This window comes from Pongo pygmaeus, chromosome 11, assembly GCF_028885625.2.
Source record: "Pongo pygmaeus isolate AG05252 chromosome 11, NHGRI_mPonPyg2-v2.0_pri, whole genome shotgun sequence".
NCBI classification, from domain to species: Eukaryota; Metazoa; Chordata; class Mammalia; order Primates; family Hominidae; genus Pongo; species Pongo pygmaeus.
In genome coordinates this window covers 98,094,247-98,121,438 of record NC_072384.2, presented here as the reverse complement: position 1 = coordinate 98,121,438, position 27,192 = coordinate 98,094,247, and the positions used below count along the sequence as shown (strand labels likewise).

Here is a 27,192-nt window from a genome sequence, read left to right as displayed (position 1 = left end):
TGTAGAGCAGGATCTGCTAAATTCACTAAAAGGTACGAATAAATCACTGATAACCCAGTGTGTTATTACTCACAGGGATGTTGCTGCATTTTAAAAAAGATAAAAAGTCTTAACCCTAGGGAACTGGTTGTAATTTTGAAATTTCAAGTCCCAGGAAGCAGACAGAAAACGTATACTTTAACTAAGATGTGCTAAGACAGGGGAGAGTGTGCCTTCCCTTTCTTCTGAAATTCTGCCGTGTCAATAGGCCCATTTTGCTACAAATACATTTGATTTTTGATTTCTTGATACCAACACAGTTGCTATAATGGAATTATAATTGCAAGACTAATTTAAAAGGACTTTTAAGGCTGGGCACGGTGGCTCACACCTATAATCCCAGCACTTTGGGAGGCCAAGGCAGGCAGATCACGAGGTCAGGAGATCAAGACCATCCTGGCTAACATGGTGAAACCCTGTCTCTACTAAAAATACAAAAAATTAGCCGGGCGTGGTGGTGGGTGTTTGTTGTCCCAGCTACTGGGGAGGCTGAGGCAGGAGAATGACATGAACCCAGGAGGCGGAGCTTGCAGTGAGCTGAGATCATGCCACTGTACTCCAGTCTGGGCGACAGAGCGAGACTCCGTTTCCAAAAAAAAAAAAAAAAGAGAGAGAGAGAAAATGACTTTCAAGACTGAATTTTAAAACCCTCAGGAGGAAATATTTTCAAGTATTTAATGACTAATAAATACTGGGATTTGTTTATTTATTTATTTATTTATAGTGGGTAATAAATATGGAAAGCTAAATTTAGGGGAAAAAATCTGTGCAGATGAACTCAGGGTCAGTGTTTTCTAGAATGTTTTATTTTATTTTCCCTTGATCATAGTATAATTTGATGCACTCAAGTTTGCTTTCAACAAGTGTAGGCTACCAAGTTGCCTGATTTATTTCTTTCCATACTGAAAAAAGAAAACATTTGTATCTGTTCAGGAAAGATTTCAGGTTGTTTTTTATTCTAAACATATTCTGCATTTTTTAGTGGTAACAATTTTTCCTCTTGGATGGCATCTATGCAGTTCATTACCATTTTCGAGAAATCCAAACATTTAAGCAACTTAAGTCTAAATTGAACCCAAGCTGTTCATTTTGGAATACCTTCTCCCCACGCCAACCCCACCACTAGGCAATAAATCTTGGATTTGCTTTTTTCCCTTATTCATCCAAATCAGTTTTTAATAATAGTCTGTGGGAGGTTGGTGGGGGGGGTGGTTAGACTGTATTTTTATGAGAAGTTTCAAGTTTGCATAAAAAGTAAATGGAAAGTACAGAGTCCTCACCCTCTAACTCTACCCCCACCTCCCAGTTTTCCCTACTGTTTACATTTTGCATTAGTGTGGTATATTTACTACAATTGACAAGCCACTATTGATACATTCTTATTAGCTAAAGTCCATAGTTGACATTAGGGTTGACTCTTTGTGTTGTACATTCTATAGGTTTTTGACTAGTGTATAATGACATGTATCTGCCATTACAGTATCATACAGAATAGTTCCACTGCCTTAAAAATCCTTTGTGCTCCACCAGTTCATCCCTCTCTGCCCCACTCAAAGACCCTGGCAAATAACAATCTTTTTACTGTCTCCATAGTTTTGCCTTACTCTGTAAGTTTTTTAGCCAAATATAAGACAGGGAACAATTCAGCAAGGGTGGTGTCAGAGAGGTAAAATCAAGGGGATTTAATAATTTATCTTCAAACATGTTCAATTATAGGATGGAAACTACATGATTTTCACCAACAATAGATGCTTTTATTTATTGTTTTTATTCAGTGAACATTACCTGATAACATGCTATGTGCCAACATTGTTTTGGGTGCCAGAGGTGACAGTAATAAGTATACAGACAGGATCTAACCTCGTGGAGTTTACATTCAAATTGAGGAGTAAAAGAGGACAGAAATTAAAAAGTTCAAGCAAAGTATTTTTCAATACTGCTAAGCAGGAAGATGGAAATAAAACATGGCTATGTGACAAAGGGATGGATGGAGAGAATAGTTAGGGAAGGCTTTTCTGAGAAAATGGCATTTGAGCTAAGAATTAAGCGATAAGGAGGAATAAATTATAGTGTTCCATTGCACAGTAGTGACTATAGTTAACAATAATATATTGTATATTTCCAAACAGCTAGAAGAGGTGGTGTCGGTGGTATAGTGGTAAGTACAGCTGCCTTGCAATATAGCCAGAAGAGAGGATTTTAAATGTTCTCACCACTAAGGAATAAATGTTTGAGGTGATGGATATGCTAATTACTCTAATTTGATCATTACACATTGTATACATGTACGGAAATATCACACCATACCCCATAAATATGTGCAAAGAAAGCCAGTGTGGCTGGAAGAGGGTGAGCAAAATAGAGGGTGTGGGAATGAGGCTGGAGAAGCAGATGAGACTGGAGAGGCAGGTGAGGTTGGGGAAGGCAGGTGAAGCTGGAGAGGCAAATAGGCTAGAAAAGGCAGATGAGACTGGAGATGCAGGTGAGACTGGGACAAGCTGGTGAGGTTGGGAGAGGCAAATGGGGCTGGGGAAGCAGGTGACAGAGGCAGGTGAGGCTGGACTGGCAGGTGAGGTTGGGAGAGGCAGGTGAGGCTGGAGATGCAGGTACGGTTGGGAGAGGCAGTAAAACTAAAGAGGCAGGTGAGGTTGGGAGAAGCAGGTGAGGCTGGAGATGCAGGTGCAGTTGGGAGCGACAGGTAAAACTAAAGAGGCAGGGGAGGCTGGAGAGGCAGGTGAGGTTGGGAGAGGCAGGTGAGGCTGGAGAGACAGGTGAGGTTGTGAGAGGCGGATGAGGTTGGGAGATGTAGTGAGATTGGGCAAGGATGGAGAGGCAGGTGAGGTAGACAAGCAGGGGCAAATCATAAATGACCTTAAAAAGCCACAGTCAGGAGTTTCCGTTTTATTTTAATGGAACCCACTGGAGGATTTTAAGCAGGAAAGTGACTTGATTTGATCTGTTTTTGTTTTATTTTATTTTACTTTTTATTTGAGATTGCATCTTGCTCTGTCACCCAGGCTAGAGTGCAATGGCGCAGACTCGGCTCACTGCAACATCTGCCTCCCAGGTTCAAGCGATTCTCCTGCCTCAGCCTCCCAAGTAGCTGGGATTACAGGCGGGTGCCACCATGCCCGGCTAATTTTTGTATTTTTAGTAGAGACGGGGTTTCACTATGTTGGCCAGGCTGGTCTCAAACTCCTGACTTCAGGTGATCCACCCACCTCGGCCTCCTAAAGTCCTGGGATTGCAAGTGTAATCCAGTCCCTTGATCTATGTTTTTAAATGTTCACTCCAGATCTGAAGAGATCTTAGAAGACCTATTTAAAATTAATACACAGTAATACACTAAGAGCATTAAAGATGCCAACCAACACAATGCAAATCCTAGAAGGTAAAAATGGTGTTTTAATTTCAAGGCCAATATCATCATTACATGTATCTGTCCCTACCCACCCCATCCCCCAAAATAAATACTCAACAGAGATGTCAATGGTGTTTTTAATCACTTTTGAATTCTACCAAGTTTACCATGTGGTATAAGGATATTTACACTCAATTCCCTCCCAAAATGGTTTCCCATAGAGAACTGTACATGAAAGACTTCATTATAAGTATTTCTGCTTCCACCGTAGCCTTTTATTTTAATCTTTGGAAACCATGCTCTGCCTGCAATTACAATTTGCATTTTAATAATACAGATGAGAAAAGGCTAATATTTCAGTCTTGGCTTCGGCAGATAAAACTGAAAAAATAAGACACTATCAGACACTCGGGGGTGTGAAATGGAAATTGCCCAGCCCCAGACCAGGTATCCTTCTGCTTAATACAGGCCAGCTTCAGGGACCTCCCTCACCATGAATGATTTCTCTTTCTTAGCTTAAAAGAGAAGTGGAGGAATAAGTGATTTCTACTGTCTGTCTCTATGGCAACTAGTACCCTAATTTCACCTCTTAGATGGCAATTATACCTATTCACTGAATAGCTTTCAGTCCCCATTTTTATGATGAAAAAATTGATTTCATGAAAAATGAGATACAGGTAATAGGTAAACTTTTCCCCTAGCAACCATGAAGTACATTTTATAAGAGGTATGGTCATTCATAAGCAGAACATGCCCTGTGGAAATTTTTCTTTTTCATTCGTAGAATGTTTATCTCCAGTATCTTTCTTCTACTTGTTTTTTAATGATAAAATCTTCATCTTTTCTTCCTTAAGGTTTATTTTATTCAATTATAAAATTAGTTGGGTTCATTATAAAGAGTTTGGTGAATACAGAAAAAATATAGAAAAGCATAAATAAGAAAATAAAATTCACTCTCATATAAAAACATTCACTATTAATAACTTGCTAGCAATTTAGGGGCATATACATAGAAATGTAATTTAAATCCTATTTCCCATTTTATTGTAATCAAATTTTCTACAAAACATTGTAAGGACTTCTCTATACCATTAAATATTCTTCTAACACATGATTTTAATATCTTCAAAGGAATCTATAATATAGATTATTATATTTCACTTAGCTAATCTTTCTATGTTGACATTATTAACATAAATGTTTATGCATCTCTCTACTGGCTTAGAATAAATCCAAGAAAAAGAACTCTATAGATCAAACTTATAAGCATTTTAAATTGTATTGCCAATTGTTTCTCCAAGAAATATTATATCAATTTATTTTTCCACTAGAAGTAGATGAATGAGAGTATCCATTTCCTTAAATTCTTGATCAGAGGTACTATTTTTAAAGAGAAAAAACGTCAGTTTAATGGTGAGGGGAATATCTTACTATATTTTCTTAATTTCTAATTAAAAACTTATTTTAAAGTTAAATGTTTTTAATTTTTCATTGTTATTGGGTGGGGGGTAAGTGAATTGCCTATTCACCTCTGTAGCAGACTATTGGTTGTCCCTTAATACCCATTCTCCCCTTATTTCCTAATAACAGAAGAGACAACATTTAGCATATAGCCCCTTGAAATGATATTTTCCATTCTCCTTTGCAACCAAGTGTGGCTATGTGTCAACTCCAGGCTGATGAAATAAAAGCAAACATGATCTATTCTATTCCAGAGAAATGTCCTTAAAGGAAGAAGCTATGTCTTAACATCTTTTCATCACTCCTGATGGTTGGAATGCAGATATTATGGCTGGAGCTCAGCACCCATTTTGGACCATGAGGATAAGGGGTACATTCTAGGAATTAGCTGAAAAATATAGATTCCATAACAATTTTGTCTCAACCATCATAAGGCAGCACTGAGACATGTTTACTTCCCATAGGTATATAATTAAATGGTTATATTGCACTCTAAAGTCATTTAGATGGTGAGTGTACATATTTTTGAGGGTTTTTTAATAATTCATTCCTTGTTAAAGCGGAATTTTCCACTTATAACCTGTGCAGCTCCAGGTTCAAGTCATTTTCTCAGAGTTTTCCACTGAGACTTAGCAGAAGCTGAATGGGCCGGCTCTGCATGCTACCTCCAATCCATGTTTCAAAGGTAGTCACCCTGTGTTACTCACTGGAGTTCCACAGAGGAGTCCCTGCTCTTTGTGATTTCACACACACACACAGATAAAAAAAATATGGAGTCGCAATTTCCTACCAGATCATAAGCAGCCAGCATCTTTTTCTGCACATCTGGAATTGCACCCAGAGGCTCCAGGTAAGGAAAGCTGTCTTTCATCACAAGTGAGACTGAAGGAGTATTGTCACTGGTGATGAGCCGAGATGACAGAGTTAACAGGCACTGCTTCAGACTGGCAATTGGAGGGAGTCCACATAGTTCCTTAATAGACACGATTGCGTTCTGTGAGGAAGAAAACATGGAATCACACTTCTGACCACCTGACACATCACCGCCGGCACTCCCAGGTTTACAGAAAAGTATATTCATTTTTAAAAGATAATACAGAGGGCTAATTCATGACTATACTCCATCTTGCTCAATTTTTAGCAATCACCACAAACATCCCATGAAAGCAAAGCAGAGTGGGACACAAGGCTATGCAGTGCTTTTCAAAGCAGACCACTGGGATAGTCACACAACTAAGTACTGGCTGATCATGAATGTCATGTTTGATTTGTATCATGGTGATCAGGAAAACATAATGGCAGGGGTTGTATACTGGAGTGCATTTCACTTGGGCTTTTTTCCTCAAGGTAGCAGGATGCTACTGCTCACCACCTTCCATCTGACTAACCAATGGCATTCCTTTGTCGCTTCATCAGAAAGGCACCTGACAGACACACACACTGAAAGCACATTTCATGTAGAGCTACATTTGTCCATGTTACAGTCTTTTCAAAAAATTCATTTGAAATAGAAATTATGACTATTTTACATTTCACCCACAGTGAACAGTACCTAACTTATTTGGTGTCTCATGAATTTCATGACAATGATCACCTTCATTTTTCTTCTGATTAGACTCCAAATAATCCTTAACCCCAAAGACTTTATGTTAAGATAATATGAACTACCAACGCTACCTGGATACACTTTATCTATAACTCTTTTATGTATTTTAAATACATAATATAAAATATGCAAAGTACATATTTCAAGAATTATATAAAATATGTAAAGTCTAATCTATAAAGTTAAGTGCAGAAATGGTTTATAACTAATCTAACATAGGGATTTATAATAGTACTAGAATTATGTCAGAAAAAGTTACATAGAATATGCTGATATTTGGACTCTATTTTTTTTTTTTTTTTTTTTTTTTTTCATGTGTCAACATTTGTTTTTATTATTAAATGGCTTTCTATTCTGCTTGAAGATAAACACATTTTGTTTTTCCATTCACCAGCTGATGGTCATTTGAGTTATTTCCACCTTTTGGCTATTTTTTTTTTTTTTTTTTTTCTTTTATTGTAATTATTATTATTATTATTATTATTATACTTTAGGTTTTATGGTACATGTGCCCAATGTGCAGTAAGTTACATATGTATACATGTGCCATGCTGGTGCACTGCACCCACCAACTCGTCATCTAGCATTAGGTATATCTCCCAATGCTATCCCTCCCCCCTCCCCCCACCCCACAACAGTCCCTGAAGTGTGATGTTCCCCTTCCTGTGTCCATGTGTTCTCATTGTTCAATTCCCACCTATGAGTGAGAATATGCGGTGTTTGGTTTTTTGTTCTTGCGATAGTTTACTGAGAATGATGATTTCCAATTTCATCCATGTCCCTACAAAGGACATGAACTCATCATTTCTTATGGCTGCATAGTATTCCATGGTGTAGATGTGCCACATTTTCTTAATCCAGTCTATCATTGTTGGACATTTGGGTTGGTTCCAAGTCTTTGCTATTGTGAATAATGCCGCAATAAACATACGTGTGCATGTGTCTTTATAGCAGCATGATTTATAGTCCTTTGGGTATATACCCAGTAATGGGATGGCTGGGTCAAATGGAATTTCTAGTTCTAGATCCCTGAGGAATCGCCACACTGACTTCCACAATGGTTGAACTAGTTTACAGTCCCACCAACAGTGTAAAAGTGTTCCTATTTCTCCACATCCTCTCCAGCAAACCTGGACTCTATTTTTTAAATGGTGGCTAAGGTAACCTACCACAAGTATTTAACTGTGCCATGGGTTTGTGGTTCTGCATCACATGAATGATAATGGTAATGGATTTTGGTATTAGGCAATCCTGGATTTATTTTCTTTAATTTTTAACTTTTGCAGGTACATAGTAGGTATATATATTTGAGGTACATGAAATGTCTTGATACAAGCATGCAATATGAAATAAGCACATCATGAAGAGTGGGGTATGCATCCCCTCAAGCATTTATCCATTGAGTTGCAAACAATCCAATTAGACTCTTTAAGTTACTCTAAAATGTACAAGTTATTATTAACTATAGTCACCCTGTTGTTCTATTAAATACTGGTGGTCCTGGATTTAAAGGCTAACATTGCTATTTGTTAACTTGCAATATTTAGGAAATGCATTAACTTTTCAAATTTATTATCTATCTTGAAAACAGGGATTTTTGGTGAGGATTATTATAAACACATCAGCTAAAGAAATAAAGCGAATTGAATAATATCCACTTTGCACATTGCAGGTACTCGGTGAATATCTGTTATTGTTTGCATCTCAATAACACTAGCCTAATAAGTATATTAAGTAATTTTTTTAAGTTTACCACTGTCTGATTATAAGCATTAATGAAGGAAAGAAAACTTAACATTGAATTTCTAAATGTTGAGGCTAGTCAATTTCCATATACTCTAATTTTACTCTAATAATAATCTTGCGATAAGTGTAACTATTTTTCTTACCTTATGTGGAGAATATTGATGATCAGAGACCTGAAATAATTTGTTCAAGATCACACAGGGATAGATTTGATCAAGAACCCATGTTCTTTCAATTAAACCACATTTCTAAGACAAGGTTAAATATTTTTCAACAAGTTTGAGTGCCGATTTTTTTTGTTTAGTTTTACTTGTTCTTGTGGGGAGTAATTTATTATTGCTGTCATTATACATAATTTAAAACTAAAAAGTAACCTAATAAACATTATGCTTGTTTTATATCACTTCAAATTCTCTTTCATGTTCATATATGCAAATATGTTATATATACACTGGTAATTAGTATGTGTATGTTTGTATAAATTTTTTATATATTACACACATATATTGTATATTCTACTTTGTTCCCATTGTTTCAGATGCACATTTCCATATATTGATTCAGTTTTGTACTAAGGATATTTAATATACAGCATTTTGCTACATCTCAGTTCAGTCCAAACTTAACTTAGCATTCACAGTTAGAAACATAAAATATATCTGTGTTATCACAGACAATACTGCACTTAGTTCAATGGTACACAGGTTTACACATCTTCCTTTCTTTTTATTTTGAGACAGGGTCTTGTTCTGTTGTTGCCCAGACTGGAGTGCACTGGTACAATCACAGCTTACTGCATCATTGACCTCCCAAGCTCAAGTAATCCTCCCATGTCAGCCTCCTGGGTAGCTGGGACTACACGTGCTCACCACCACACCTGGCTAACTTTCGTGTTTTTTAGAAATACAGGGTTTCACCATGTTTCCCAAGCTGGCCTCGAACTCCTGGGCTCAAGTGATCCACCTGCCTCAGCCTCCCAAAGTGCTGGGATTACAGGCATGAGTCACCACACCCAGACTTAAACAATCTTTCTGATAAATTTTTGCAAATCAGATTATTAATAAAACATTAGAAGGGTAGGAATAAGCAGGCATAGGGAAGGAGAGTGTGAGATGTTTCTCCTACCTGCATATTTTCTCTCATATCTATGGCTTCTCGTAATGGATGAACTGCTATTTTAAAGGTGTCATCAATGGTTTTAAGACCGATATTCCTGAGCATGGTATATTCCCGAACTTTCTTCCCCATTCTCACTGAAAGACTGCGCTTTTGTGCCTTTCCTCCTCCACTTCGATTAGTTATTGCTATGTGGACAAAAAGGGTTACGTGCTCCATGATGTCACCCACAAAAGAACGCAGGGGAACATGCCGATATCCAGGCTGCAAACATTCAAATGGTATCGTATATTGCCCTATAAACTCGTCCCCAATGTAGTCATCATCCAGAACAACAAAACGGATCATGGCCAGCTCAGGTAGGTTTACTTGGAACTCAAAAGTTTCATCAAAAATAGGATTATCACTGTTTTGCTGTACAGTTTTAGTTCTTTGTTCCGAACAATCCGCTGGAATTCCGTGTATCTCTATACAAACATAGGGATCTATGACATCCCCTTTGGCACAAGCTCCCTTGGGCTTTGGGAAATTCTGACCACTGATGATCTTGATATGAAGAGCTAGAGGAGACACCCCAGGTAGAATGCCCTTTGTATTTGCACTGAAGTAAGAAACTTCATCTCGCATGATAGACGGCCTTAGAACATAACCACATCCCCCGTTTTGAAGAAACCAGCCCGTGTGAAGGTCCATCATTGGACCCGGAGTCTGAAAATTCATTGCTACAATCTGACAGCCACAATTCCAAAAGTCCTGTGGATTCAAGTTACTGGAATCGATTCTCATGGCACTTGGATAGATCCTTGATAAGAACTTCTTATTATAATTAACAAAATCCTCTGGGTACTCATTTGCAATGCGGCTGGCCTCTGTTTCACTAAATGAACACATTTCCCAATAGTTTTGGCTTTTCATAGATAGTTCAAAATCCCTGTACTGAACAGATTTACAAATAGATACCAAGTCAGAGAGCTCCCTACAGAGTCGGATTTGTTTCTGCTCACCATTGTAATCTACCGACATCCTTCGAGACATTTCAGCTTCTTCATCTTCATCTGTTACTTCTCCTTCTAACACATCTGGATCAGAAGGCAACTTCTTTCCTTTCACAATGATCATTCTTTTTAATTTTTCTGGTGATGGGAGGTAGGATTCTGAGGGCAAAGGTGCTTCAGTATAGAGTTTATTGCCAAAGACCTTTTTCATCTGTTGAACCATTACCTTCTGCTGCGACAAGGAGCAGTGATTTCCCAAGCAAAGAATGAGTGGGTATTCAGAAGCAACAAAGGCAAATTTATTTATTACCTCTATGACACTTCGAAAGGAAACATGGGTTGTCATGTTATTTCGATTACAAAGGATTGGTTCATTATCTGAACCATCACTTACATCGAGTTCAATGCTTCGACAGCCCATTTTCAAAGCTCTAACGTACCCATTGATGTCAGCTGGCCCCCTGAACTGGTCTTCTATTAGATAGGTGTTATGAGAGGCATTGATATAGTAGTGAGATAATGGCTGGGTCATATCTTGGGCAACCTTCTTTTGCTCAGGATCAAAAATGTCACATTCTGATGACAATAAATACTGGGTAAAGCCATCAATTGCAAGAAACCCTTTTTGACGTCCGTCTTCAGAAAGTTCGTATCTCCTTATGATGTCTAAGCACATATCCTCGGTGATATGGGTGACTCCTTGCTCAGCTTCTAAAAAGAGCCTGAGATCATTGGCATCCAAATATTCTTTGTTTTTAGATATCTGTACAAGTAAGAAATACACTTCTGGCCTGGTGCAAAGTTCACAAAAAGCTTCACAAAATTCCTCTTCGGTCACGCGGGTGGTTAGTTTTTCCTTGCTCTTCTGGATTTCTTTAAACTTTAACCTGATCTTGGCTTCCTTCAGAGTAGGGTTGAGTTGTTTTATTAACTCTACAGAGGTGTCTTCCAACATAATCCCATTCCCATCAACATCTGCTGCTTCAAACACTGTTTTCAACCACATGAACCGTGGTGTGTTCTGGTTGCCCTCCATAAAATCAAGAGGCTGCTTACTTCGAGAAACCAGGTACCGTAACCCAGACACCCAGATGTTTGCCACATCTGCTGAATTGGCAACTAGGTCCAGAGACTCATAGTTTTCCCCATGGAGTATGGAAAAGGCACAGTCCTCACAGATCTGGTCAGCAAGGCCATTGTTTCTAAATGTTTCCGTGTTTTTCCCCAGTCTGATCTCTTTTATGGCAGAAATATCAAGCTTGGCTTTCTCGAGGTCTTTCTTTGAAGGTTCCCAGCGAAGAGCTTGGAGGTCTGTGTCCAGAGTGAAAAAACGGTTGTAAATGCGAGAATTTGGCCGGACTTTCTTCAACTCACAGCCAGCTTGCATGAAGCTGATGCAGTCATTTGCACTGCTAATTTTCTTTTCTGATGGCATGCTGCTGAAAGACACGGTTTTCTTTCTTCCACCACATTTTTGGTTTGAAGGATCCTGTAAAATAATTTGAAAAGAATGAATCAATTTCCTTTAGAAAACAGACAAATTCAGTAACACTCTATGAACTCCTCAAACTTCAATTCACATATTGTGATTATTTAAACAGAGGCTAGCCTAAAGTTTACCTTTTCACTGTTTCAGAAAAGAGAAATTGCTAAGAAAGCTGAAATTATAGGATTCAGGCAAAAACTTGTTTTTCAAATGTCTGTGTGGCCTTTGAAACAAAATCAAGTATTAAGTACAAATCACTCTGATTTGTTCATTAAAGCAGATTTCTTAAGAACCTCATGCTGGTGCCTCAACTACCTGGCTCAACTCCCAATAGATATGTAAAAGAAATAAAGCTGTATTTTTTTTAAAGGTTTCCTCATTTATACTTTGCAGCCTTTTAAAGGTTTTCTTAAAGTTGATTTAAATAAAAGGTTTTACCTTAACATACTTTGTACCACAAAGTGCTTAACTGAACAGCTTAACTAGAAATCACGTTTTTTTCCTCAAGCTATTTCAAGGTGTCTTGAAAGTCAAATTGAGAGCTAACAATAGCCAATCACTCTCATTTGAGCAAATTTTCAAACTGAGGTAAACAATTTGATTTTAACATTATAGGAATTCACACCTGCATTTCAGTGTAATGTTATTAGCAGGCACAGCTTAAACCAAACAGAAATATGAATGGCTCTACTAACTTTTTAAGGTTCTTCCAATATAAGTTAAATTTCAAAGCCCTTTGCCAGAAGATTTTACAGGGAACACTTGCACCTTGCAAATGCCATTTCTGGAAGTGTCCTTGGACCTTAGTGTTATAGAATTCCAGTTTCCTCAGCCCATTTCACCCTTCCCTGACCAACAGGGCCAACAGTCATCAAACTCCATCCATTTAGAAGAGGGTATCTTAAGCAGGTTTATTATTTTTTGAGGCTGTTTCCTTCTTGATTGTATCTAGGCCTTCTCACCTATCGTCCTTCCTAAAATATAGTTCCAGTCCCCTGAATACTCATGAGATGATGGATTTCATTTCAGTCTTGGACTGTCCACTGTGTCTATCATTCCCAATTCATTTACACTGAATATCTGGCTGATGCCACTTAAACTGAGTATTTCTTTATACTAGTCTCTGTTCTGACCACAGACTCAATTAATGATGCTCCCAACCACAGCCCAATTCATGTGATTGCCCCAGGAACAAATTTCCCAAAAGCGTAGTAATGCACGTTTACCATGCCCAATTTTATAGGCATGCCAAAGAGTCAGCAAAATGTAGAGTGCAAAGTACCTTGTCCTTGGAGCAAAAATAATATTTTTTCTTTTTTTTGACAGAATCTTGCTCTGTCGCCCAGGCTGGAGTGCAGTGGCGTGATTTCAGTGCAATGCAACCTCCGCCTCCCGAGTTCAAGCAATTCGCCTGCCTCAGCCTCCCGAGTAGCTGGGATTACAGGCACGTGCTATCATGTTCTTGAGTTGCAATTATTCCACTCCCTAAATACATGACCTTGAGTGAGTCACTTAACCTCTCTCAATCTTAATTTCTGACAGGAATTAGTAATCTTTTTATATAACATAGTGTCATTGTGAGACTGAAAAGAGAAAATGTGTGTGACTGTTCTCTATAAACTGTAAGCGCTTGAAATATTATGCTTTTCAAAGGAAGAGGAGCATTGCCTTTCACACCCAGTAACTGTAGGACTATGAGTAGGTACTGACCAGGATATTGGGTGTTTATACAGAAGTTAATTCATTCCTGACTTCCAAACATTTCAAACAAATCTTCAGTGATAAATTGAAAATATTTTTAAAACAACCACATGAGATTACTATTTCAAATACTGAAAAGTACAGCCAAAGTAGTCTGGACCGTATCCTGCATTGGAAATATTATAAAACAGGGTAGAATATCTTCTCTGGGGCCTCACTTCATCAGTTCTGCCTATATAAGCCTGCCTATCTTATGATTCAGAAAAGACAGGATAATTTATTATTCAGTTGACTAAAACCCTACCCATGAAAAGGAAACAAAATTTGCTTTAGTTATGAGATGTTGGTGGGATGATTCATTGACTCTAATATATATCAGATCTTCAAGTGACAATGATATAAATTACCCAATTTAGATTACAGAATATTGCCTGTTGGTGCCCTGGCATTTAACAACTTAGCTCCTGCATTTACAAAGAGTTGCTGTTTTTAATTATCCTATAGTGGTCAGTTTCCTCATCCTTAAGTTAAAAAACATCTATAAATCTTTAGCTATTTATACACAGATGCTCTATTAGAACACATTTAAATTTGTCACAACCCAAATGCTCAGAAATATCAGATGTTTATGTGTATTTTTCCACACCATCAAGGCAGGCACCTAATGGCATTGCTGAGATGGGATTAATCTACCAAGTAAAATTAAGAAGAAAACTGTGAATTCTGATGGTAAATGAGACTGTGACTCAGCTTTCAAAGCTAACCATTTGACTTGCCTTTTAAGCTAATGAGAGCTTTCACATTAAAAATGATTTTTATATAAGCAGTTCATGTTCCAAATAGAATAGTTGTCAGCAGAGTGACAAAATCCCTAATAGTTTCTAACAAATATTAAATGGGAAATTAATGCTACTCTAAATGAATGTATATGGTTCCTATACCCCAAGTATGATATTACGCTAGCATTCTCCACAGTCTATCGCTCTGCTACTGACTTGAGCCACTGTTTATCTGTAAGAACAAAACCACTCTTGTCCGAATAGCTTTCTCTTACAAGGCTCTTCTCTGCCATATCTCCTTAAATCAAGACATTCCCTCCTAGAATGACAAGCCTTCAAGAAATACATGTTTTACCTCTAGCCTGCAAAAGAATCCACCTGCCCATAATGCTTATTTCTTGCTTTGACCCATAATTCCTACATGATTATAAAACTTATATGAAAATCCCACCTAAAACTTGGAACCAGTAAAAAGATATGATTCTTAGGTTGTCATCTTACAAAGGACAGAATCCAAAGTCATTCCAAGTCTCCAAATGAGCTAAAACTTGGCCAGAGCATGTGTGAACAAATAATTATCTTGTCTGCTGATGACTACAGAGCCAAGATTACATACATTCAAAATACGCTGGAAAAGGTTCAGGGCTCTGATATTTCTCCAGGTCTGCCACAGGAAAGGAAAATGTCTGGATTCAGAGAGCAATCACGCTGTTCTTTCAATAGCCATGCTATTGGCTCTGACAGGTTGGGAGGAGGGGAGATGGAAATGGTGCCTCAGCGGAGAGAAGGGTGGATGACTCCAAATCTCCTTCTAAGCTTTACCACCACCAGAGTCCTACACCCCTACATCTGTATTCCCTCAAGAAGATCTTGGCAGATTGGTGGTGAGAAAGTAGGAATTTTAAGGTAAACAGACTAGAAAAAGTTGAAGGTTGGGTATCAGTTTTCCATCTTGGTAAATACAAAACATAATTATGACGATGATGATTGAATGAGAGTCAATTCTCTCTTAACACAATTCAACTATATGCTTAAAAATGGTTAAATGGTAAATTTTATGTTATGTATGTATTGGGAAGATGGGTACTTTTGGCACTTTCCAAAAGAAATCAAGTTTATTATCAGTTCAGGTGTGCTCCAGCCAATGTCTAGCTCATTAGATGATTGAACTGATTCCAATGACCATAACATCTTTCCAGGAGATTTTCATAAACTACAAGGTCTTTCAGCTTATTTCAAAGCTAACTCTCCTCACATGAGAACGAAGGCAAGAGGCTGAAGTACCAATACCCTTTCCACCCAACTCCTGCCGCACAACCAAAGTCTCTCTTTGAGCAGCTTACAACAAAAGACTTAAATTTATTAAGATAAATAGTGCATTGTCGTGCCTCTGTCCCCTAAATTAAAGCTTAACCTCATATTGTAGTTGAGTCCAATAATTAGTGAGACATTGGATTCAATCCTTTCTACTTCCTAACATTCTATGCATAAGTCTCCAAATTATCATTTCTCAACAAAGAAATCACATTTAAATAAGTTAAATTAAAAAAATAAACAAAATTGGGTTTATATGGTCTCTGAACATCTCTAAATAATACTTCACATTTTGGATCTACTGTCTTTTGAAATTAATCAATATCTTATAAAGGATTCAATCATCAGAATCAAGAAGAGTCTCATGAACTAGTAAAGCAATAGACAAATACTTTACTCTTTTGTTAAAACAACACAAGACTGATTTATCTATGAGCACTGTTTCTATTGTATTTATATCATAAAGATAATTTCTATCTAATCTTATGCTATAAGGTCTGATTTCTAAACTCAGAAATCATTTCAAAATACAAGGGGAAAATGGCCAAATGTCTTTTTAATTTTTAAATTATTTTCTACAACACTGTTGCTTATCTACTACTGTTAGGAACAGGATACCAATCATGATTAAATGAGACTCTTCACAACAGTAAAATATTTTCAGCTTCCTAAATATTTAATATTTTTAATAACTGTATTAAAATATTTAATAATTTTATTAAACTAAAATTGGAAACAAAGTTCAGATAAGCCAAATTAATAAACATTTCCATAAATTCCCATTGACATTTGCTTTCCCTAAGCCCAATAAGATTGGATATAATGCAAGCTCCTTAACCAAAATAAAAAAAAAAAATCATTTTTCTTCAAAACACATTGATAAGCCCCCAAAAACTCTACTTATTCAATGCAGGTTTTGGATCTCAATCATAAAAATATTGAATTATTTCAATATAATTTCAGGAAAAAGTATACTGAAATTGCACAGAAAATGTGAATGTACCTAATGCTTATACACTTAGAAATGGTTATGTACTTAAGTGTACTTACACACTTAAAAATGGTTAAATTGTAACTTTTATGTTATGTATATTTTAACACACAGGGAAAAAAATGTACACTGAAGCACTGTACAAAAATTTAAAAGTGAGCAAAGGAAATACCAAGCCCAAGCTTCCCTGCCTTTGACCTCATGAGCTTATTTAAACATCTAATTATATCATCACATATACCTTTTGGTGTTTTGGCAAGTTGTTTTTAAGCAAACAGTTCTAAAATGATTCTTTGTTAGAACAAATTTACACAACTCTAAAGACTAGAAATCAAAACACCAGTTGTCAAACTGTGATGAAAAGGAATCCTTGTTTCATAACACTGAACTCCAGCTACATAGTGTAAGGAAGGGAAAGATTTATATTTGAAAAGTTCTCTTAAGAAATTATTAATAAAAATTTAATAGATTATACTAAAAGATAAGCATATAGGCACATAGGTTTGATTTTCACCATAGGGACCCTATCTGTTCTTATATACAACCTATACACTATAAAAATATGCTATTCATTCTGGTTTTGTGAAGTTCCAAGCAAAACTGAGAAACAAAAATTTGGTTGATACATGACATTCTCAAAGGATGGTAGACAATATACAATCTAGAACCCAGATAAGCTCCAACCTTGGATATTGAGAGGCCTCTGGTCTTATTCTTCATTTATTCATTTGACAAACAAGAATAGGTACCTACTCTGTGATAAAGGCTAGCACATTACAGAGTTTGGAGGAAACTGATAAGGTTTCATTTTTATCTTAGATATATCACTCTGCATATGTGCTAAAGGGATTTGACATGGACAAAACTGAAGACGGTATATTAGATGACTATTTCATTCAGCATTACAATAAAGAGATAGTGATGGCCTGAGCTAGATTCCTAATAAAAAGGATGAAGGTATTAGGTAGATTAGGAAGGTATCCTAATAAAAAGGATTCCTAATAAAAAGGATGAAGGGATTAGGTAGGTTCCTAATAAAAAGGATGAAGAAGAGCAGGAAATATCAAGAAACATGAGGTAAAACAACTTCTTGACTTAGTAAAGGATGACTTCTAGGTTTTTGGTTTGAGTGAGAAGTGAATGGAAATATTACTAAATGAGGTATGAAATATCAGGGGAAATGAAGTTGAAGCGGAAACTAAGTTTACTTTGGGCCATGGTGGGTTTTATATGACTATGGGCCATCTAGGTGAGGTTGTCCAATGGAAAGTTGGATATATGAGTCAAACCTTCAGGGAGAAGTCTGGGCTGCAGTTTCAGTGTTGAAAGTTATACCTGTAAAGGGATAAACAGAACCTTGAGCATAGTACAGTCACCTATTAAATAAAAGCAGTTGGAGATGGGCTAAACCCAGAGGAACACCAGTATTTAGAGGCTAGGCAGGAGAGAAGACCTAAAAGAAAAAAAGAGCTGAGGCGTAAGAAAACCAGGAGACTGAGCTTCCACAGAAGCCAAGACTAAAAGGAAGTGTGCTGGGAATTAAGATCTGAAGATAAGCTTACTGAATTCAGCAGCTAAGCAGTTACTGCTAACTTGGGCAAGAGAATGTCTTATGTTCCTTTTAAGATGCCTAGGATAGAGAACGAAATGAGACCCAAACTGCTGCCAAGACAAGACTGAGAGTAAAGGGTTCCAGGGAAGGAACAAAAGTCCTTCAGTGGGAAAGACAGCCAGGATGGCTACCATATACTAAGTGAGATAGAGGGGCCCCAAATGAGACTGAACAACAGGCAGAGGCAGAGAGTAATAAATCCAGGAGAGGGGTATCCTCAAAATTGTTGGCTCCACTAACCTGGATTGTGATCACAGAATGGAATTCATTTCTGATGCATACATTTTGCCTGTCCAATGGGCCTATGCCCAAAATCACATCCATGTTTGGCAGTTAAGTGGTCTGGAGAAAACCCATACCCATACACAAAGCCTAACAGTTCACACAAAATTCAAGATGGTGGGGGAGATGGGATCATCACTGTATCTGCTGCCTTCAAGTTTCAGAAAAGGGAAGTCTGCAACTGTAGAATTATACCATTAATTTCACGTTAAATTTTCCCAAGTTTTATTTCCATGGTCAACTCCAGTTACTTAATGCAGAGACACAAACAGGTGATGCACTTATTTATGGTTAACACCATGTGACTTACCCAGGGTCACTGTGTGATGCAGTGGGAGTGGAGGTCCTAATAGCCACTATTGAGAAGCAGCTCAACCATAGCCCAAGTAAACCATTGGCCTTCCCTAGTGGGTCCCTTATTGGTAAGGATCTGAACAGTTATTTTATGATCAATATAAAAAGCATTTATTGTCTACACCATCTTCTAAGTCAACAGAATTAATTAAAGGCAATGCTAAGTGTATGCATGCACATTTCTCTAGCCAAATTAAGTTCTATGTCTGAATTTACCATTAAATTTTATTTATAAGAGGTGATTCATTTAATAAAACGCACTAAAGCCATCTCCTTTAGGAAACCCACTCTGATATATATGCTGTGGTGGGGATGGGATACTAATTAAAATATAGGCAGCCAGTGACCCTCTAAATTTTACACATCTTCTCTGAAATGACTCTCTTCACTTGGAAGCAAAAATAATTGATGTTCAACAGGCAAAGCTAGCGATAGAGTGCAGAGAAAAAAAAAGAGTCCATTTCAAAGTGGTAGTTAGTACCATTGATTTGTTTTTGTTAAACAGAAGAAGCTTCCACTGTGCTGTACCTCACTGCAATCATTTGCTCATTAGAACTCATTAAGAAGGGACACTCTAAATAAAAGTGATTATCTCAAGCTCTTCTGCATTGTTTCCATCCAGTTAGGGTTTTTCTGCAAGAATGATTCTTATTATACACATCCCATGGATTATTTCAAATACAACTTTCATTTACACAAAGATTGACTGAACCCCTACTCTGGGCTATGCATTGTACAAGTGATTTGTTCTTTAAAAAATCATTAATCCCAACACTAATGTTGTCTGGAATAAATTTTAATGTATGAATTTTTGTAGCTAATTAAATCAGTAAATAAGAACAAAGATCATCAAATTTAATAATTAGAGCAAAATGTATAAAGAATGCTTCTAAATAAACAATAAAAACAGCTTTAAATAACATTAAAGATGTTCATGAGCCAAGCCCACAAAGGAGCATAAAAGGCTGATGATGCATATTAAACAGAAGTACTACGTCCTTTGTGGTGTCAGCTGCTTTCATGTAAAGGCCTTGTTTCTTATTTTAATCTTGTCAATCTCCTCTTGTATCCTTCCCAGTCCACTGCTTCGTATACAGTTATGAGATACGTGAACTTCCATTTTTCTAGTCAACAACATGGTCCTTTTCACTAATCCCACTGCTGCATGCAATGCGTAGTTTTGTTAATACTGTGCTTTAGCTGCGTCAATTTGAACAAAATGAGAGTGACAGCAATAAAGTTCATCTGATGATTTATTCAGCGGCCTCTGAGGAACGACTTGCGGCTATCAGTCCTGTTCCTCTAAGACAGATGTCTGCCTCACACTCAAAAACAATACATTTAAAATTAATAGGTAGCCTGCGCAACTCTTAGCAGAGGTGCCAAGAACCAAGTGGGCTTGGAGACTGAGATATGAGTCTATCCTTCCTCAGGAGACCCCTGCACAGCAGGGCCCAGGAATCCTGGCGGAGCTTATGCCAGCAGTGACTGTTGTTTCTGGTGAGGATTAATTCGACGTTCTCTTGATGGAAAACAGGATGTCATGTCCCTTTAAAAGGAAAGTCAATGATGAAGGCTAGCTAAATGTATACTTTTAATACCTACACGGCTAATACATCTCTTTCAATGTATTGTTATAAAGATTAAATGTAATGCTCCAATTATTTCACAGGTATAAACATACAACTTGATGCTTAATTAGGGCATTCATCAGAAAATTATATGTAATTAGGTAGGCTTTCAAAGAGACGCATACTTTTATATTTTATTCTAATTAATGTTGCACATTTACTTAAAATTCTTAATCTGAAAAATTAAAATATCAACAAGAATAAAACATTATTAAATAGAGTTCATGTCACGAACATTCCTGACAAAATTTCCCACCTCTCTTTGTGTCCTATGTAGTGAGTTCACAGAATCGTTTTTCCTTCATTGTGACTTTTCAGTTTTTTTTGTTTTGTTTGTTTTGTTTTTTTGAGATGGAGTCTTGCTCTGTCGCTCAGGCTGGAGTGCAGTGGCGCGATCTCGGCTCACTGCAAGCTCCGCCTCCTGGGTTCACACCATTCTCGACTTTTCAGTTTTTAATGGTAACATTTACCCTCAACTATGACACACCAATATATTATTTTCATTGATTTTAGTCACTTTGGAGTCCAAATATATTCTTTAGTCATCTAAATTTGAATTAGCATATTTAAAACTGAAAAGGAAATACCCAATGTGCTTCAATATTATGTGAGTTTTGCCATTTATTATCATAGAGTGTTATTGGAGCTGAGTTTTAGAACAGATGTGATTTATAAAAATAAGAAAATCATTTACAGTTATACCAGCTTAAGTGGAAATAAGAGACATAATCAGCCTTTCTTCAGAGCACAAATTTTCATTAATGAAATAGTTTGAAAAATAGTCAACTTCCAGGAATTTATGGTTTTCTGTGCAACATTTGGTAAGGACAAAACTCCAGGTTATATGCATCACTTACAAATTCAACTCAATGACATATAAAATATATAACTACTAGTGGTATTTCTTAGAAATGAAATCAGTTCTATTGTACTGTACAGTAATATACACATGTAGGTTTTTCATTACAAAAAATATTCTGTAGAAGATCTAAAAACAGTGAATTTACTTTTTAAAAACTTACAAATGTATGTCACTTGGGACAAGAAGACTAAATTTCAATTTCAATTTTTAAAAAACCGAATTATATTCAAACTTAAGAAATAATACATTAATAGTCTAAACTGATCTTTCTCTAGATTTGGAGCAGTCTATTCTACCATTTAATAAATTGGTGTATATATCAACAAATGGACTCCTGTTTGCATTTGTATTAAGTCTGTATTGTAAAACTGGCATTTAACTTATTTTAAACTGCCTAATTGAATATTTCTTTTGCAACAAACCCCTGAAAGCAATCTCTGAGTTTTCCATAAGACAGATCTCTGAACCACATATAAAATAGAATGTCAATTATCTTGACCCAATGTTATGTGCAAACACATCCTTAATATGTTTTCTCTTAAGACAATAATAGAATATGCCCTTTGGGACTAGCTATCATAGAGATATAGAACCTTTGGCTCAAATAGCCAACTTGGCTTCAACATCAAGATGAATCTGATTAAAGGTTTTAAGTTTTACCCATAACTTCCGGAATGGGTTAGAACTATCTAACACTTTAATCCTTATTGCATTACCTCTGATTAACTGAACATCAGCATCTGCTCATGTTCAAGGAACAGATGGCAGATATCAGAGAATGAGTATTCTCGGCTCAGGGACTCCTTTAGGGTGAACTCTCCCTCATCCCCATTCATACCCAGTGAAGGCTCCATGGTCAAAATGGAAACAAATTCATTCTCTTAACTTAGAAAAATGTAAAAGAAAACTACGTAAGCATAGTTTTTATTTGAGATAATAAAACTCAAAGTCCATAAATATCGTACTGATAGAAATTACTGAACTAATTAAATTCCTTCTCTCCAAACCAAAGTATTGGATTAGAGATTAATAAATTTTACTCACCATCACCACCTACTTGCATGACTTTTTGCAAAGTAAATTTCTATGTCTATAATTTTTATTCGTCAAAAAAATATAATTCCTAGCCTGATTCATAGGGCTGTGTCAAGGAAAAAAGGAAATAAACCATGCTAAAGTACTTTGTAAAACATAGACCACAATCTGATAAAATTCCAGAGAAGTGAATTATAGATCTTTTTATGAAAACAAGTAAGATATGGCAATGTATTAAAGAAATATATTCTTCAAAAAGTCAGATTTATTCCAGGAATGTAGGAATGAGTCAACATGAGACAGTCCATCAATGTAATTCAATAAGTAAATAGGTTAAAAGAGAAAAACAATTGTTCATAACTAAAACTACCCCAAAGACATCTGACAAAATACAGTATCAATTCACAACAAAACTCAGTAAACTGAGAAGAGAAGAAAACTTCCTTAACATAATGAAAACCATTTCAGAATCCTAGAGGAAACATTTTACCAACTGCTGAAGATTTAGAAGCATTCTCATGAAAATCAAAAAGCAAACAAAACAAAAAAGCCTACTATTTATTTACTTTATATTTTAATATAATTTTGGATAGTTAAGCCAAAGCAATAAGGTAAAGATAAGAAGTTAAGTGTAAAATATTGTAAAGAAAGTGACAGATCATTATTACTTGCAGAAAATATAACTATTTACCTAGAAAATCCCAAAAGATCAAATGAAAAACTTATTAGAACCAGTAAAAGTGATAGTGGCAAAATATAATATAAATATAGAAAAATTAATAGCTGCCTTATATGCCAACCTGTTTCTAAACATAATGGAAGGAGTGAGTGGGGGTGAGAGGAATCCCATTCAAATTAGTAATTAAGATTATAAACAAGTCAAGAATAAATTTAACAAGATATGTGCAAAACTTTTATAATTTTATTTCACTTAAAAGGAAAAATTAAATAAATAAAAATATTAAAAATTACCAAAAATATCCTACTGGCAAAATTCAAATTTTTCACTAGTTAGCAGACAAATACAATAAAATTGTAATGAAAAGCCCAGTGGGATAGTTTCAATGGATGCAGTTGTAAGAGGCATTGTAAATAACAAAGGAAACAATATATTATTCAATTATTAGTGTTAACAAATTGAGTATTCATTTGAACAAAAAAGCTAGATTTCTGCTTCATGTCAGACAAAAAATAATTTTAAATAGATTAAAGATTAAATAAAACACAGAAATGCTAGGAAAAACTATAAGAGTATATTTGTATAGTTTTGGGTGAAGAAGACCTTTTCTTAACAAATATATTAAGACCAGAAAGCATAGAGGAAAAGATTGATAGATTTGACCATATAGAAACTTAAAACTGTATTGATATTTTTTAAAAAATTCAAACTGGAAATATTTGCTATGTGTTTCTTAATTTATAAAAATTGTTCACAAGCAAATTTTGGAAAAGACAAATTCACAAAATTATATAACTGTTTACAGAATGTATAAAAAGATGCTCAAATAATTATACATTATGTATATATATATATATTTACAAAGGTATAGACAAATAAAATGACTATTTTTGCCTATCAGATTACTAAAGGTAGGGAAATGGAAATTTTTATACAACAGTACATTGAATATAAACTTGTACAACTTTTCTGGAAGGTAATGTAATAATATGTTTTAAAACATTAAAGATGCATCTACTTTGATCCAGCAATTTAATTTTTAGGCATTTAAAGAAATCTGAAGGAAATACTTGAGTAAATGGGCAAAGATATAAGTAAGAGGTGGTTCACTGCCACGCTGCTGATATTTTAAAAAGTAAGTATAAACTAATAAACTAAACATCCATTCCAAGGACTGGCAAAATAAATTATGGTACATTTCATGTAACAGGATTCTATACAGCCCATATAATGGGTGACGCAGACCTATAAATCTTAAAATGCATTGTGTGTGTGTGTGTGTGTGTGTGTGTGTATACTTAAAAAGCAGGTAACAGAAGAGTACTTATAGTATAATATGAGAGCTTGAGAGCTTACCATTTACCTATGACAAGTCTGGAAGAATATATTCCAATTGGTGATAGTGGTTATCTCTAGAAAAAGGGAGCAAAATTATGGAATTTTCTTTCTCTGTATTGCTCAAATTATTTAAAATTAACATATTAGCATATACTATGAGAAAACATATTAAAGATATTTCCATATTAAAGACAATTAGAAAGCATTAGTCCTATAATTACCTCATGAATTATCAGAAGGATAGATACACTTTGTAGAGATTAATGATATCCATCTTTTTTAAGCTTTTTTGAGTCATAACTAAAATGGTTAAAATTTCAAAGAGCCCAGGAGTTCAAGGGCTCTTTTGAAATTATTTTTATTAAAATAATTACACTGGTGTTATTTTAGTTAAATACAATTTTTGAAATATTTATTATTCTTGGGAATGGTCAATGCACTTCTAATACAATATGTAAAAATAGCCCTTAAATATCATGTCAGACCTCTGATTTGGAAATTATTTTAGTATCTTAAACATTTTAGAACTACTAATATTAGTTAGCTATGGTGAAAAGAATGTCCAAAGCACAATTCAGTTTTATAATGTATCTGGAAAATTAGTCTCATAAATATTTAAACAACCAATTTGAATGAAAATGTATATCTTCTCTTAAATCAAATTTTTTCTACCTCTAAGGTTTGAGAGTAGATGTAAGTATATGAATGTTCCCAGAGGAGGAAAAGAAGGTTAAACTTGAGAATTCCTTACTAGATGTTTAAATCAATTTGATTTCAATTAAATGCACTCCACTGATAATAAGATTCAAATCTGCTATATTGAATTAAGATTTAAGTATATCCCAAAGTATTGGGCTCAGTAAGAATTCCATATAGGTTACAAGGTCTTTTACCTTTCAGAGCATACATACTATTAATAATTATAAAATTTCAACCACAATCATCAAATATAGAATGTAGCCTTAAAAGCTCTCCATCAGGTGAACTTGGCCTATCCCTCTATTTTCGTGTCTAGATATGTAACTACAAATTTGCCTTTGCATTCCGCCCCCCAATACACTCCCAAATCTTCAGAAAGTATACATTAGTTCACCAAAAAGTCTTTCATTGTCTTCTAATCCACATTCCTTTATTTCTTCTTTAATAGAGGGTCCTTATCTGAACTCAACTAATCTCACTCCACAAAATAATTTCTGCCCATCTCCGCCACTTAAAACACTCTTCTACTAATTGTACTTAACTCTACATTTAACATGTGAAATCTCAGGACATTCAACTAATGAATGCAATATTTCACCCAAAATGTTACTTAAAATAGCAGATATTTTCTGAATCATTTTTACACTCTCAGGAAAAATATAGTTGTCAATATATTTTTTCAAAAAACTAAATCTGCTCAATTACCACCAGGCTTATTGCCTCCTGAGAATATCTGCAGAATGAGAATATAATTATAAGTAATAAGAAATGGTAACTAAAATAAAAAATGCTCTCATAGCCCATGTAAATCTGAGCCAAATTCAGGTGAAATATTAACACTCAATTCTGGTGCATATGTTTTATTTTGGTCAGGGTCTTGCTCTGTCACTCAGGCTGGGGTGCAATGGTGGGATCATGGCTCACTGCAGCCATGAAATCCTGGGCTCAAGCAATCCTCTCGCCTCAGCCTCCCAAGTGGCTGAGAGTATAGGCATGCACCACCACTCCAGGCTGTTTCTTTATCTCTGTAGAGACAGGGTCTTGCCATGTTGTCCAAGCTGTTTTCAAACTCCTGGGCTCAAGTGATCCTCCCGCCTCAGACTCCCAAAGTGCTGGGATTACAGGCATGAGCCACTGTGCGCAGCTCTGGTGCATATCCTTGTGTGTTGGTTCACTTAAAAAAAAAAAAAAAAAAACTGCCAGGTGGCTTACTTTCTTGGCACTGAGAGAAGTTTACAAAATCTTATGAAATTTGAGATAGTTATGTTTGCTTATCTAGGCAATTTTTTTTATTTTTTTATTTTAATTTAATTTAATTTTATTTTATTTGAGACAGAGTCTCACTCTGTCGCCCAAGCTGGAGTACAGTGGTGCAACCTCAGCTCACTGCAACCTCCGCCTCCTGGGTTCACGCCATTCTCCTGCCTCAGCCTCCTGGGTAGCTGGAACTACAGGCGCCTGCCACCACGCCTGGCTAATTTTTTGTATTTTTAGTAGAGATGAGGTTTCTCCATGTTGTTCACGCTGGTCTTGAACTCCTGACCTCAGATGATCCGCCCGCCTTGGCCTCCCAAAGTGCTGGGATTATAGGCACGAGCCCGCCTCAGCGGCAATTTTTAAATGGAATAAACATCACACTTGTTTGCAGGACTATAAGCTAGCACATACTGATCTCTAGGCTATCAATTTGTCTGAACACAAAGATATTTAACACACATTTGAATTGTGTGTAGGGTATGGTTGTTACATAAGTTCGTTCGTTCTACTAAGGGATCTTGAATTCCATTTGTTGATGAAACTGACCAGCACAACCCCTGAGAGGATAAATTTCTAGTACATCTACTAATATTCTCTGAAAAGAATAAGATATTTCACCTTAGGAAGTGTGAATCTCATGATGTAGAAATAAAAGAAAAATATTCACATTACACTTTCTTCTTTAGTATTTAATCACAAAAGGATCATGGGCAGCAAAGATTCCAAGCCATGCAGGGTCAATTAAATTAAATTTGTTTCAAAATAATGTTTCATCTTTTAGATCTCATTTAAATTATCAGCAAAAAGAACGTTAAAGTCATTTATTTCTGTAGAACTGGTATGGTGAC

At 35.9% G+C, this 27,192-nt stretch overlaps 1 protein-coding gene across 3 annotated transcripts in view; it reads right to left on the bottom strand.

Moving 5' to 3' along the window:
* Nucleotides 1–27,192, bottom strand: part of PLCL1 (phospholipase C like 1 (inactive)) — a 356,308-nt gene that overhangs the window by 61,113 nt on the left and 268,003 nt on the right. For all 3 annotated transcript variants that reach the window (XM_054477780.2, XM_063647788.1, XM_063647789.1), the window contains exons 2-3: nucleotides 9,339–11,813; nucleotides 5,652–5,855 (exon numbers count right to left, since the gene is read on the bottom strand). In XM_054477780.2, the coding sequence (XP_054333755.1) occupies nucleotides 5,652–5,855; nucleotides 9,339–11,813 (2,679 nt within the window). The remainder of the gene's footprint in view (nucleotides 1–5,651; nucleotides 5,856–9,338; nucleotides 11,814–27,192) is intronic.